Below are 13349 nucleotides of genomic sequence, written 5' to 3' on the forward strand. Positions count from 1 at the left end.
TTTCACAACTCCCAAATCAAATTAAATACTCACAAATTAAAAAAGATAAAACAAAAATTAAAATATTCTCAATTTACAAATAAAATAAAATAAAATTTATATAAAAATCTCAACCACTAATAAAAATAAAATTGACTTCAAACCTTACTTTAACTTTCCTATTGTCGCCCCTATTCACCATGGCAGTAGATCAGACACGGAGCTTGGGTAGGCGGATGTAACAACTTTTATTCAATTTTCCTTCTCCGTAATTATTCCATCCCAACCAACATGAGGAAAAGAGCAATACGAGTTCCCTGAAACCAACAACACTGGATTTACATTTTTATCCATGCTAGCCTTGAGCATGATATAATAGAGCATTTAACCAGGACCCAATGGTAATTAACATCCTTCCGCAGACTCCTAAACACGAAAAACACGTCAGAGACAGAGTCACACTTCGTTTGCATCGACAGCTCTCACTCTCTCCGGAGCTCCCAAAGCTCACACACACTGCCAACACTGCTAACTAACACCCAACTGAATCCCCCCTCTTTAGAAACCAATCTCTCTCTCTCTCTCTCTCTCTCTGGCTTCTTCTCTCATTTCCCATTCTCGCGTCCTTCTCGGAAGAACAGTTATGGCTTCTCTCTCCGCTTCCAACTGCGTGGCCTTCCGAACTGCCAACTTCTCCTCCTCCGCCGCCGCCGATAACTGCAAAATCGGTCATCTCCGCCAATGGTCTCCGATTCCGACTAAGCTCTATCGCCCGCAAGGCCTCCGCTGCGGATCCAATGCTCCGTTTCGCTTATCCGGTACTGATCTCTGTGTGTGTGTGTGTGCGTGTTTCGATTTGTGTTTTTGAGTTTTGGTTTGATTTGAACTGCAGGTGTGAGAGCGCAGGTTGCTACGCTTGAGGAGGCAGGAACAGTTGCGTCTCAGAATGTGGAAGCACCGGTTGTGGTGGTCACCGGAGCCTCCAGAGGTATCGGCCGTTCAATCGCGCTGGCATTGGGAAAAGCAGGTTGCAAGGTTAGTCCTTGCAAACTCAAGACTATTTTTCGCGACTTTTATGTGTTGTGTCTGTAACTTTCAAATGTTGCTTAAACTTGGTGTGTATTTGGATTAACATATTTTAAGTTAAACGTAGGTTATAATAGAAGCTTCCTAGACGTCTCTAGAAATAAATTAAAACAGCAAATCATGCTCTTACTTGTGCTTCTTCAAGTAGGCAATTACATTTCTCTTTTAACTTTAATCAAGCAAAACTAAAAGGAAGACAAATCTGTTGTGTCGATAACAGTGCAGTGTGTGTTCGATGATGTGGTTCTTTGGTTAAAACTTGTTTACTTTTCAATTAATTTACTTTTGTGCTAATGTGATTTACTTTTGATCCTGATGCTCAGTTATTATTTGGGCTTTGTATTGCAGGTGCTTGTTAACTACGCAAGGTCATCTAAGGAAGCTGAGGAGGTTTCCAAGGAGGTACCAGACCTCTCATTTTATAGCATTTTGTCAATATTATTCTGTGCAGTGTTGCTGTTTTGTTATATAGTTTTTGACCCGTTGATTTCATGTTAACTGTGATTAAGCATACTTTTTTAGCAAGCATAATTCAAAACCTTATGCAATTACTTTCATTTCATACATGTTCTTCATAATTCTTTGGCAATAATGCACAAAACTCGATAATGTATAAGATTAGATAGCTTAATTCTCAATCTACTTGTTAGTGTTAATGTGTTATCAGTAAATTTCTAATGTGAAAATTCGTCTTTCTATTCCATTTTTGTTTGATGTGTGTCATTTTCCTTTCCACTAGAACAAAATGTTTAATTTGTCCCATGCTTGAACATTTGCTTCTTATTTTATTTGTGAAGTCAGCTCTTTTTTGTTTGTATTATTTATAGATGTTGTTCACTATGTTATATCAATTGATTTGGCTGCATTTATTTGACTATTACCTTTTAGATCGAGGCATCTGGTGGACAAGCTCTTACATTTGGGGGAGATGTTTCCAATGAAGCTCACGTGGAATCCATGATTAAAGCTGTAAGCTTCTATTCTCAAATTATTATGCTGAGATTTTTCTGTCTTGGCTGCTTTCATGACTTCCGTATATGCAGGCGACCGATGCTTGGGGAACTGTTGATGTACTGATAAACAATGCAGGTACCTTAAGCTCTTCTGCTATCATTTTTCTTTTCGTATTCAAATATCATACTCATAAGATATTATGGATTCAGGAATTACTAGAGATGGTTTGTTAATGAGAATGAAGAAATCTCAATGGCAGGAGGTTATTGATCTAAATCTCACAGGGGTTTTTCTTTGCACACAGGTAAGTCAGTTAATAATTTGAATGGAGTTAAAATATATTTAGCTTTCTTTATGGATTGGATCTGACATTTTTTTTGGGCAGGCTGCAGCTAAGATTATGATGAAGAAGAAGAAGGTAACATCCACTTAATAAACCAATTGATTCCATCTCTGGCATTCTTCCAGCATCATTAACCAATTAAGTGATTGTTGTTCCTAGACTGGAAATAATTAGCATTCAGTCTTTTGCTGTCTAATGGTCACTAATCTCTTTATTTTCATATATATCAATCCACCTGTGTTTCACAGGGAAGGATAATCAATATTGCATCAGTTGTTGGTCTGGTTGGCAATGTTGGACAAGCCAATTATAGTGCTGCAAAAGCCGGAGTAATTGGCTTAACAAAAACTGTTGCAAAGGAGTATTCTAGCAGAAGCATCACTGTATTTCTTTAAATCTATGCATTTCTTCCTGATATCAAAGAGCAAATAGCCAGTTGATGGAATGAACTAAAACCGGATTTTACTTGCCAGGTTAATGCAGTTGCCCCAGGGTTTATTGCATCTGATATGACTGCAAAGCTAGGAGAAGACATTGAGAAAAAGATTTTGGAGACAATCCCATTAGGTGAACACTGGAACTATGTCGATGGATGCTTTAATTAGTTGGTGTTATTAACTTACAATTTCTACCATGGATTCAGGGCGATATGGTCAACCAGAAGAAGTTGCTGGGCTGGTGGAATTTTTGGCTCTTAATCCTGCTGCTAGTTACATCACTGGGCAGGTAGTTTATTCTATTTCCCTATTGCTTTCTAATGCAGAATTACTTTATTACACTAGTCACCCTCTCAGTGCAATACATATAATTCAAGACATACTGAAATTTGTTGATGAAATACTCTAATAACTTGTCATATCATTTTTTGAAGGTTCTGTAACGTGTTATTTAGCCTCATTTCTTTTCTAGCCAATTAGGCACTTACAGTTAAGCTATTAAATGTGTTGCAGGTGTTCACCATTGATGGAGGTATGGTGATGTAAATCAGCAACCAGAGCTACTGAAGTGCAGAGTTCAAATAAAGGGCTTTCAACTTCTGTTGTACGGTGATAGTTAATTCTAATGCTGATTTTTCTCTAGTCCTGCTCTACCTGATGACTTTTATTAAAATCTCATTTTAGCTTTTCGACAAAACCAAAGGTGTAGTGCAGGCAAGCTTCGAAACAGATTGTATTTTGGGTGTGGTTGCATTTTGGTCATTTTAACAAAATAGGTTTAATTTAACTTTTATATTTTAAGCAACTCATGCTTCGAGTAGTAGCTCTTCCTTTTGGACCTGCTTTTAAGGGAGCCAGTTTATTTATGCATTTTACACAATTAGTTCACGTAATTAATACGTGAAGTGATAAATAAAACAAGATGTTTCGTGGCTATAGCTAAGCAACTATTTGGCATATGCTGTTCTCTTCATAACTTAATTTACAACTGCACAAGTGCTCCTGTGAAGCTTAAAGGCACATACATTACTATGTCATTTCCTGATTTCCAAGAGTATACTTACAGAGGAAGGCACGTAGTATAATAAAATTGTTTTATATAAAACAATGAATACCAATAACGTCACGAATTCCGAGTTACTTTCAATATAATATAACAATGCACAGCAAAATTATGTACAACTCATGATACATAAAGGAACACTTCCCCGTGATGAAGCGAGTCACCATTTGAATCAATTCAAATTCTGACTGAGCCAAAAATAAGATTGCTTCTACTAGTGGATACAGGATACCTGTAGAAAATTAAACTAGTGTATATTGTTAATCATAACAGCAATGCTACACATTAACAATGTTTCAGAGTGGATTCTAATTTTTACTCAAGAAACATGAGGGCCTGTTTACATATTCTGCATTCTAACTTTTCTAAATATTTAAGTCCTAGCCAAAAAATAAAAACAATATCTATAAATTTCACATGTTACTCCAAAACACAGGCTAAGATGCATCACTGAAAGCAATTTTCCAGAGCATGAACGACAGTTCAAGGGCTGTTACGAATGCGCACCTCCTGACTACAGATGCTCCGAAACTATTCATATGCCAATAACTGATGCATTAATTTTGTCGGAACCACCACGATAATCAAGCTCTACAAAAGTACCCCCTCCTTCTCCCTTTGTTAGTCTTCCTGGATTCACAGCAATGCATTTCTTGCAGTTTGTCTCTTCACTTCCCACATTAAGCACCTATGCAGTAATGAATAAAGTCTATTTCATCAGAAATTAGTATCCACCACCTAATTCTCAAAAATTCAATCACCGTCAAGGATTGAGAAAAAGTAACAAGCACAAGGTAAAAAACATGTGTACCTTGACAAAGTACTTGATATCCGAAGGCAAGATAAGAAGATCTGGAACCAACGGGAGTTGAAGGGCTTCTGGTGCAAGAGAAAAATCCAAAGGAACACCTTCTGCCGGCGGATAAAGTGGATAAAAGCTAATCCAAAAATCAAAGGGTGTCAACTGTTTGTGATGATTTCTGAAAGCAAAAAATCACAGGAGATCAGACCTCACCTTTGCTGGCTAAGAATATGATTTGCAAGCCTACTCAAGCGATCAGTAGGTTGTCCATCTGGCGCAGTTCGTGATATCTCTTCCCCACTGATCTGCTTGAGAATATCTACACTGCAGCAACCAACTTTGACCTGAAAAGCAATAACAAATGGTAACTCTTACATGCTCCTCTCTAGACACAGCAATTAACTAAACCTTGTACATTTTTTCTTCCACTATTTGGCCAAGAGAATCAGTAAGTGGATAATAAAACCTAAAAGAAATTTAGTAAAGCATACTATGTGGTACAGCAGATGTATTTGCAAAATATGCATCTTGTGTCGGTCAATTTTTATTTTTAAAGCCCAGAGGTATAACATGGGAAGTAGAACACAATAAATTACCAAGTCATAAAATGAGATCACCAATGCAATACCTCGTTTGCCTCAAAGATTCCAGGATTAGTGAGACTGATTATCTGTATAATAGAATAGAATAATTACGTAAGCATCAATGTTAATAGTGAATGATATTTTTGTAAGTACATGCAACAGTTCCAAGATTATTTTGTCAAATGCTTCGAGATAATTTACCTGAGATTTGAGATCAGGAAGATTGATATCCAGTTCAGGCTGCATAAAGAAATAGTCGATCTCAATATTTAGATTTGGGATTGAAGGAAACAAATATACTAGCATCGTGAACAAAAATCACCATATCTTAGTTGATTAAATTCTATCTGTACCTGAGGGAAAACAAAATCATGGTTCGCATCTCGTATAGATGGTACAAGAAGAACACGTGCAGCAGCACCCATACATTCTACATAATCTTGTAACTGGATACCAAAAGTGATACAAAGGGGTTAGAAAAGAACTAAATAAAAATTCCCAAAAACAATGTCTACTGTTAAGAATTATTACCTTGCTCAGGATGTCGTTATGAAATATTTCATCAAAGGTTCTGTCAACGGTTCCTTTCTTAATGTTGGAGTGTTCAGAATCAACAAATGGTCCCAACTGAGATAGTCCAGTATGCAGGATCGAATAATCAAGGTTTGCATATTATCTAGGACCTAAACTAAAAAGATGCAGATTATGCATAGGTGGTATTACCAATACGAGTAACTGTGGCTGTCTTCGCTTTGCATATGCTAACAATTCTACAAGGGGCTCAAAAAATAAATTGTCTGTTGTTGTAAAAGGGCCTGCTGCAATAATCTGTTAAGCACCAAGAGCATGTGTATAATACAAATTATTAAGAGAAATATTCTTCATATTATCACAAAATTATTTTTAAAAAGAACATGAGATATTTTAAAATCTATAATATGCGTCAAAATGCAAGTAAATAAACAGCTACAAGGTTTTGCTTCACATGACTGCCTTATAACCATACTTTGGCTGGCTAATTAAGATGTTAGTAATTTGTCATTGTTAAAAAATAAACTATAGTAAAAATCTGTAAAATTTTACCAAAATACCAAAAATGGAACCTAGTGCATAATATAATTTTATAACAGAGCTCAATGACTAAGAAACAAGTAGAGTAAATACCATGGACAACTCTGTCTTTTTAGAAGTAATATCAATTGGTTGACTTTTATCAATAGCTAGCTTCTTTGCTGGATTCAAATCCTTATCATCAGCAACAGAGGTAGGTGGTATAGAATCTACCAATTTAGATGCAACTAAGCAATGCCCACTAGGATTATGCCCTTCAATACCAACAACCTATCAAAAGATGAGATCCTTGTTTCATAACCCATAATTCCAGCACAATTTTTTACTTTCAAAGCCTGAATTTAACCTGCCATGCCATTACTCACCTGCCCAGGGAAAATTGAAAAATGGCTTAAGCGTTGCAAGTCCAGACGAACACATTCTCCTCCAGAATGTTCAACACTGTCAACATATCAGAAAATAGACCATATATGATGGTAGATAAGTTTGTAGAGCTAAATGGTAGTGAACATAAACTCTTGGTCAAGCTGAATTGATCAGTTGACTGACTTTTGTTTCTCCATTTCGTTCATTAACAGATCCAACACCTAGTATTTAGATATATCAAGGTTACAATATACTTGTATAAATACTATCTATATGGTGATATATAGTGCCAATTTACCTGCCCTGCAGCATGACAGACTTGTCATTTAGACGGCCTTCTGCATCACAGCAAACCATACCGACAGCAAAAATGCTTCTCTGATAAAGTATATTAGTTTAAACTATCAGACCCATGCAAGGAGGATTTAATGTAGATACAGAGGTTTAAACAAGATAGCAAATAATCTCATTAGCCAACAGACAATCATACAATTAAGTAACAGCTTCCGAATGATTGTAAAGGCCTACTACAAAGAACATTTTGTCTTGAAATATTCTGCAAATGCATCAGTAAAATAGTTAGATGCATTAAATATACCTGTGAAGCAATTGTAGGGTCTGTTGGTTCTCCATAAATCCCAGAAGCAACAAGGGCCCTTGTATGTTTGCGAATTCGATTTTCTATTACATTCATCTAAACAACCAAAATCAGAGTTCAATAAACCAATGAACAAGGCCAAATATCTAAGAGATAGACCATATATCATACCCTATCCTCTGTCCTATCATGCATGAATCTGCAACCACGTTTAGGCCCTGATCCATGAACCACCAATGAACACCTTTTACAAGGCATAACTTTCCTAATAACATCATCCTCATCGATCTCATGATTCGGCACTTGTATTTCATTCTCTATATCAGGCACTGTGTTGATGCTAAATTTCACAGCAAACCTATCAGTTCGCTTTGAAAAGGGTGTCACCAGCTCAGTTGGTTTTCCAGAAGATAAAATATTCCCATGTGTTAGAGACATTGCTTCGTGTGCAGGTGAACGAAGATGTTCATCATTATTTGTTGGAGTCCCAGGAGTACTAAACTTAGCATCATCATCATTATTTAAGACCCTACAAAGAAGGATTGTTATGAAAATATCTGTAGCTTAGCGGAAATTCTGAAATACAATTCAAACAGTTTTGTCCACTTTATAACTTATTAGGCTATTACACAACCCAACAGGAGATAACGATAAATAAAAACAAACAAGAATCAGTGTAAGCGATAGACAAGAGCAAACACAATTCTAATGAATACATAAAGGGAAGGGACCTGACCAATAACAGAAGTTGTAAGAATGCAGCAGCCACAATACTTGCACTTAAATTTTAAACTATGCAGAAGGTTGGGTCTAAATAAAACAATAAGCTCTTACCCCCCTTAAATAAATAAAGCTGAAATCCCACCCTCCCCTCACCCCGCATAAATTTTACGGTTAAAGCAAGTCAATCATTAAGCAAAACACATAAGAAAACCACACACGAATTTATTGTAAATTTAGTAAGATGTACTTACATTTCTACATCTCTGATAGAGTAACTATGCAAATTAGATTCCTCCTTTATAACTTCTTCTTTCTTGTTAGTCTGCAGGTGCATCAAAAAGCCATCCATTTCAGCATTTTGCACTGTTGGCTCATTCAGTTGTCTGTCGGATTGAGAGAGATAGAGAGAAAGAGAAGAATTAAGCCATAAAGTAGAATTACCACAATTTTCATTTCAGATATTTTATAAAACAATGCACTGTTTTTTTCTGTGGAACCATTAGCAACGCAGCAGAGTGTATCCTTCATAAACTCAGAAATTCAAAAAAGTGCAGAGAATAATTCAAAAATTGAAACAAGTTTTGACAATTAAACTTAAAAATATATATATATTGAAAGTTCATTCTAAAATTAATCTAATTACCAAACACACAGCTTTAGCTTCAAATATAACAGTAGAGAGAGAGCGCAAAAACCTGTTGAGGTAATAAACCTCCCAGTTTGAGACGAGATCTGCAGGGCTGAGGCTGTAGTTGATGCAGAAAGTCATACCTGCAAGCATATGCTACATACATTAGCACATTCAACGCTTTTTCTTTCTTCTTCTTCTTCTTCGTTTTTTTTTTCTCTACTCTTCAATAATCGAGAGAAAGGAATTGGAACAAACGAGAAAGAAGAACTACTTACACTTGTTCAGTATTTCTTCTTCTTCCTCAAGGTTGAACCCGGCTTTTCTGAATTCTGACTTGATTTCCTCTTCCATGGCTTCTCTCCCTCTCTCTAGAGTCTAGGGTTTGGTTTCTTTCTCTGATTTGACGAAGTGCGAAACAAATTGGCGGGAAATTTGCCAGTTGAGTTTATATATAATATCCGAACACTGAAAATTTTCCTCTTTTGGACATGGAACACTGAAGATTGAAGACTTAAGCCGAGAGATGTAATGGGCTTGGGTTATTGTTGGCAACTTCACTTAATTTTTTGAAATTAATCAAGTCCAATTTTTGGGCACAAACTTGCTTCATCCTTTTTGTTGGTCTAATCTGACGAGTGACGAGAAGCCTTACTTATCTAACAAAAATAAATTCAGGACCAAATGTTGTTTTCATTAGTGATAAATTGCTAATTTGCTATGTTGGGTTGGTCTAGTGGTTAGCTCATTAGTCCGCTTAAGCAAGTGTCGGGAGTTCGAATCCCGCCTTGTGCATGCAGCAACCCATTGGCCAGCGGCAAACCCTTAAATGGAGCTCAGTACCGCGGCGGATTAGTCCTTGGCTTGCCGAACTGGGGGATACCGTGAAAAACCAAAAAAAAAAATTGCTAATTTGCTATGCTTTTTTCCGTATATTTTAAAATTGCTAATTGTTGATACTCTGATTCAATAGATAAAGTCAGGTTCAATAAGGATAAGAGGTTTGTGCCAATGAGTTATAACTCAGATGGCATAATCTTTCCATACTCATCTAAGAAGTCGTAAATTTCAGTTTCTGATCTTTAGTTAAAAAAAAAAAGATAAGAGGTTCATTTTAAAAAAAGAGATCTATTCTCGTACCATCTTTATCTCATCTAAAAAATAGATCTCAACAGACTTTTAAGATAAAGGAAACATTATCTATCAATAAAGTTAAAACTATTCAAATAATTTATGTTCAAACCTATTAAAATATGTCTAAAATCTTTGCTAACTTATATTAATATTTTTATATGTGTTATTTTTACTGCTTATTATTTTTTATATGCTAAAGAAGGTTAGGGGTGAAAGAAAAGTGAGTGAAAAAATATACGTTTTCTTCCATTTCGTATATATTACACTAGAGTTGGAGGCTTCATGTCGTGGGTGACGTAACTCATGTGGCCATTTCGCATATGTCAGAAGTAACATGGATCCTCAACTTGCAACTCCTCCAAACTTTGACTTGGTCCAGACCTGCATCTTCTTCAATAATTTTATCTATGCACATTTTAAGAATTAATAATTTTAAAATTATCTGAATTCTATCAAGATCTCGAAATTTTTTTTAACAAAATCGGTATCTCAAAATCTGGTTTAGAGAACTTTGAACAAAGCCTTCCAGATGTTAACGCTAATATACTTCGCTGCATACAAGTCCATAAACTTGACAAGCATTTAAGTTTTTGTTTCAGATCTTAAAAAGAAGTAAAGAATGGTTTAACTCCCTTCTCGTCTGCTTTTACCGATTTTACAATCGATCTAACATAATTTTTTTTTTATATAAAACAGTTTACACTAGTTTTTAAAATTAAAATTAGTTTTATTTTTTTAAATTGATTTAAACCTTTTTTTAATTATAAACTGCGGAAATAACGCCCAAAATAACAAAGTATTTGTCAGCCAACTAACTTCCAGACTTTCTCAAATGAAAAAGTCTAAATACAATATAAGTCAACTCAAGTCATTTTTTTATAAATTAAAATAGTAGAGTTAATTTTTTTTTTAATAACAGATCTCTTATTTATCAACTAGTTAATTCTAACTAGCTATTCTCTTAATTGATTTCTTAGCAAAACCATTCTAAAAACAGCAGTTCTCAGGTCCTCCAAAAAATTAACTTATAGGCCGATTTTATGGTGAATTCTCCGTTGGAAAATCCTTTAAGCTATCTATACCACCAGGAACCCAATGATCCATCAAAAAATTAGTGTCTTATGATATAAACTTATTTAAAACCTATTTGCTAAGTGAGAAAGTAATTTGTTGCAATTTTTAAGTCATTTAAAAAAGTTTAGTTTAGTTTCAGTTTAATTTATGAAAAAATTGCACCATAAACATTTTTACTAGAGAGATTCAAACATAGGTAGTTGATTCTTTATTTAAACAAAGTACAGACTAAATTCACAAATGTTCAAGATGAATTGATTTATCACATTCTCTTTTTCTTCCAAATTTTAGAAGAAATAAATATTGGCGTACACCAATATTAATAAATTCATTAAAGCACTTGACTGTCTAATAAACTCTCTGTAATATATGTGCACTTGATTATAAGGCAAAATAAAATCCTACTAAATTAAAGCTAGACCTTAAATTTATAAAGACATATTTTTACAAGGCTAGGCAAAACAATGCAATGTCTTATATATATATATTTCATAAAAATTTATTGATCATATCAAGAATTCATCTTTGCACAGTGCCTCAAAAGTGCTATATATATATATATATTTATATATATATTTCATAAAAATTTATTGATCATATGAAGAATTCATCTTTGCACAGTGCCTCAAAAGTGCTTAATTCCTTTTCTTTTTTGCATTCTCCCATCAACCAACTTTGAACCCAATAACAGAATAATCATTCCTTAAAGCTCATGAGAAAAATTTGTAATCCTTGGCTGACATAATGATATTCCTCAATGCACCAATAGGAGATAGTGTCATTATCAATATTCCAATAATAATACATATCTGAAATTCAAGGATGAAGGAACAAAATTAGTTAGTATCCTCACGAATAATTTTTCAAATTGAAGATAAACTTATTAATAGTTAAATACAAATAAATTTACCCAATTAATCGTCCAAGACAAGCCATATTTTTTAGGTTTCTTGAGCTTAAGCCATATGATGCATGGTAGCTGCAAGTAGCCATAAAATTAAATAAGACCAATAATAAGTTAATAATAAGAGGTGGGAGCAAATGCGAATCCACCAAGAAATCCAAGAAGAGACCCAAAAAATGGGACACAAATTCCTATGAACATTGTAATTGCTGCACAATATATATAGAATTAGAAAAGTTGGAGTTTTGTTGGTAGAAGGCAATAGAAGCCATTCCAAATCAAAGTGATAAATGAAGAACATACCAACATATAGAAAGCGAGTTGTGAATCGCAGGGTAGTAGAAGGTGAGAAATTCAAGCGTGTAACCAAGAAGGTTTCAATCATATCAAACACTGGCATTGCAAATACCTGTTTTACAAAAATTAGTTATAAAAATGAAGTAATAAAAGGAGTAAAGTGTGACCCTGAAAGTTGAAAGTGAAAAGCGACCTGGTAGCCTCCAACAACATGGATGACAACAAACAAGTTAGCAATGCCAATAAGCCAAGCAGGGCGTTGGAGTGTGATGAGGATGTTATCATCCACAGAATTTCCAAACATGTAGTACCCAATAAAGGCAACAGGGAAGTAGCATAATGCAACTCCAATGTATGCCAAAACACACCCTCTCCACATTGGTATCTTAGAAGGTTTCTCCGCAGTTGAAGGCATTGTAGCTTGGATTTCAAGAACCACATTGTGGCCTGCGTATGCAAATGCCACATCTCCCAATGCAGAGAAGAAATTGAACACACCATCGCTCGTGCTATTCATTTTTACAGTATAGTCTATGTCCTTTGAAATCCCTTTCTTGATAGACGCAGCCCAAGCGATTGTTGAGTAACTGCTCCAAAAACAACATTAAGTGAAATTCTCATAACATATTTTATATGTTGTGGCGAAATTCATGCTTACCTGAGAGACATGACGGCTGCACCAGCAGAGATAGCGGAAATAGAGTTAAAGTTAGGAATTTGTGCAAGCACAAAGTTTACAGAAGCAAACACCATGATCCAATAAGTGGTTCTGATTTGTTTACAATCAGGACAAAAGGTTTCATGAACTTTTTTCAAAGATTTGCCTCCAGTGACCATGTATACAATGCATGTACCAACTTCAACAAGCAGTTGTTGAGGAACCACAATCCACAGACCAAGCTTTTCTCCGAAAGCTTCTTGTCCCAACTGATGATACCTGTCGTTTCTCTTTCCCCCAGGTACCATTTCGTGCATCTCAACCATTTGCCATAGCGTGTATAGTGTGATTATCCATGACAGGATCATCACTGTAACACCAGCACCCCTGTTTTTTTTTTATATTAAAAATTCATTTCAAATAAATAACATAACAACAACATTATAGATATATATAATAATTGGCGAAAACTTTTTAGTATTCAAATAAATTAAACAAAGCCATTTTACAATATTCTTATCTTTATCTTCTTCAATTCAATGCATATGAATCGTCATGTTGGAATATCCAGAAGCCAGAGTGACTTTAAAACAATGGATTAAGTTAAGATATTTTAATATAAAATAATAAAATTTGACCAAAAATCTA

General features: G+C 34.9%; 3 protein-coding genes across 5 annotated transcripts in view; 1 reads left to right on the forward strand and 2 right to left on the reverse strand.

The window, feature by feature from the left end:
• Nucleotides 222-3735, forward strand: LOC107622429 (3-oxoacyl-[acyl-carrier-protein] reductase 4). Of its 2 annotated transcripts, XM_016324308.2 has the most exons (11): nt 231-797; nt 872-1014; nt 1414-1467; nt 1954-2034; nt 2109-2154; nt 2229-2323; nt 2405-2437; nt 2611-2745; nt 2836-2929; nt 3006-3088; nt 3313-3735. In XM_016324308.2, the coding sequence occupies exons 1-11, from the start codon at nt 623-625 to the stop codon at nt 3343-3345; spliced, it is 972 nt and encodes a 323-aa protein (XP_016179794.1). In that variant the 5' UTR covers nt 231-622; the 3' UTR covers nt 3346-3735. The 2 variants fall into 2 exon arrangements, with proteins under 2 accessions (XP_020970576.1, XP_016179794.1); XM_021114917.1 differs by lacking the exon at nt 2611-2745 and having other exon boundaries at nt 222-797.
• On the reverse strand, nt 3462-9251 carry LOC107622428 (DNA polymerase alpha subunit B). Of its 2 annotated transcripts, XM_016324307.2 has the most exons (17): nt 8913-9251; nt 8702-8777; nt 8258-8389; nt 7455-7812; nt 7284-7379; nt 6984-7063; nt 6685-6760; nt 6413-6589; nt 5972-6076; nt 5780-5875; nt 5602-5694; nt 5450-5488; nt 5293-5334; nt 4878-5008; nt 4674-4800; nt 4370-4550; nt 3462-4094 (listed from the first exon to the last, which is right to left on the reverse strand). In XM_016324307.2, exons 1-16 carry the CDS (start codon nt 8986-8988, stop codon nt 4398-4400), a joined length of 1857 nt encoding a protein of 618 aa, XP_016179793.1. In that variant the 5' UTR covers nt 8989-9251; the 3' UTR covers nt 3462-4094; nt 4370-4397. The 2 variants fall into 2 exon arrangements, with proteins under 2 accessions (XP_016179793.1, XP_016179792.1); XM_016324306.2 differs by having other exon boundaries at nt 3923-4550.
• Nucleotides 11498-13349, reverse strand: part of LOC107622430 (lysine histidine transporter 2) — a 39897-nt gene continuing 38045 nt past the window's right edge. Inside the window, exons 3-8 of the mRNA XM_021113518.1 lie at nt 12702-13088; nt 12237-12630; nt 12050-12155; nt 11864-11955; nt 11753-11821; nt 11498-11651 (exon numbers count right to left, since the gene is read on the reverse strand). Coding sequence (XP_020969177.1) covers nt 11553-11651; nt 11753-11821; nt 11864-11955; nt 12050-12155; nt 12237-12630; nt 12702-13088 — 1147 coding nt within the window. The 3' untranslated portion in view covers nt 11498-11552. The remainder of the gene's footprint in view (nt 11652-11752; nt 11822-11863; nt 11956-12049; nt 12156-12236; nt 12631-12701; nt 13089-13349) is intronic.

The sequence above is a fragment of the Arachis ipaensis genome, chromosome B10 (assembly GCF_000816755.2).
Source record: "Arachis ipaensis cultivar K30076 chromosome B10, Araip1.1, whole genome shotgun sequence".
NCBI classification, from domain to species: Eukaryota; Viridiplantae; Streptophyta; class Magnoliopsida; order Fabales; family Fabaceae; genus Arachis; species Arachis ipaensis.

What these genes read in the sequence shown, in the direction of transcription:
- LOC107622429 (XM_016324308.2), top strand. Translation starts at nt 623, where the DNA reads ATGGCTTCTCTCTCCGCTTCCAACTGCGTGGCCTTCCGAACTGCCAAC. An exon ending in TGTACTGATAAACAATGCAG is followed by an intron (nt 2,155 to 2,228) that starts GTACCTTAAGCT and finishes TTATGGATTCAG; the next exon opens with GAATTACTAGAGATGGTTTG. An exon ending in TTTGGAGACAATCCCATTAG is followed by an intron (nt 2,930 to 3,005) that starts GTGAACACTGGA and finishes CCATGGATTCAG; the next exon opens with GGCGATATGGTCAACCAGAA.
- LOC107622428 (XM_016324307.2), bottom strand. Translation starts at nt 8,988, where the DNA reads ATGGAAGAGGAAATCAAGTCAGAATTCAGAAAAGCCGGGTTCAACCTT. An exon ending in GAGGTTTATTACCTCAACAG is followed by an intron (nt 8,390 to 8,701) that starts GTTTTTGCGCTC and finishes TCAATCCGACAG; the next exon opens with ACAACTGAATGAGCCAACAG. An exon ending in GAATCTTTGAGGCAAACGAG is followed by an intron (nt 5,009 to 5,292) that starts GTATTGCATTGG and finishes ATTGCTTTTCAG; the next exon opens with GTCAAAGTTGGTTGCTGCAG.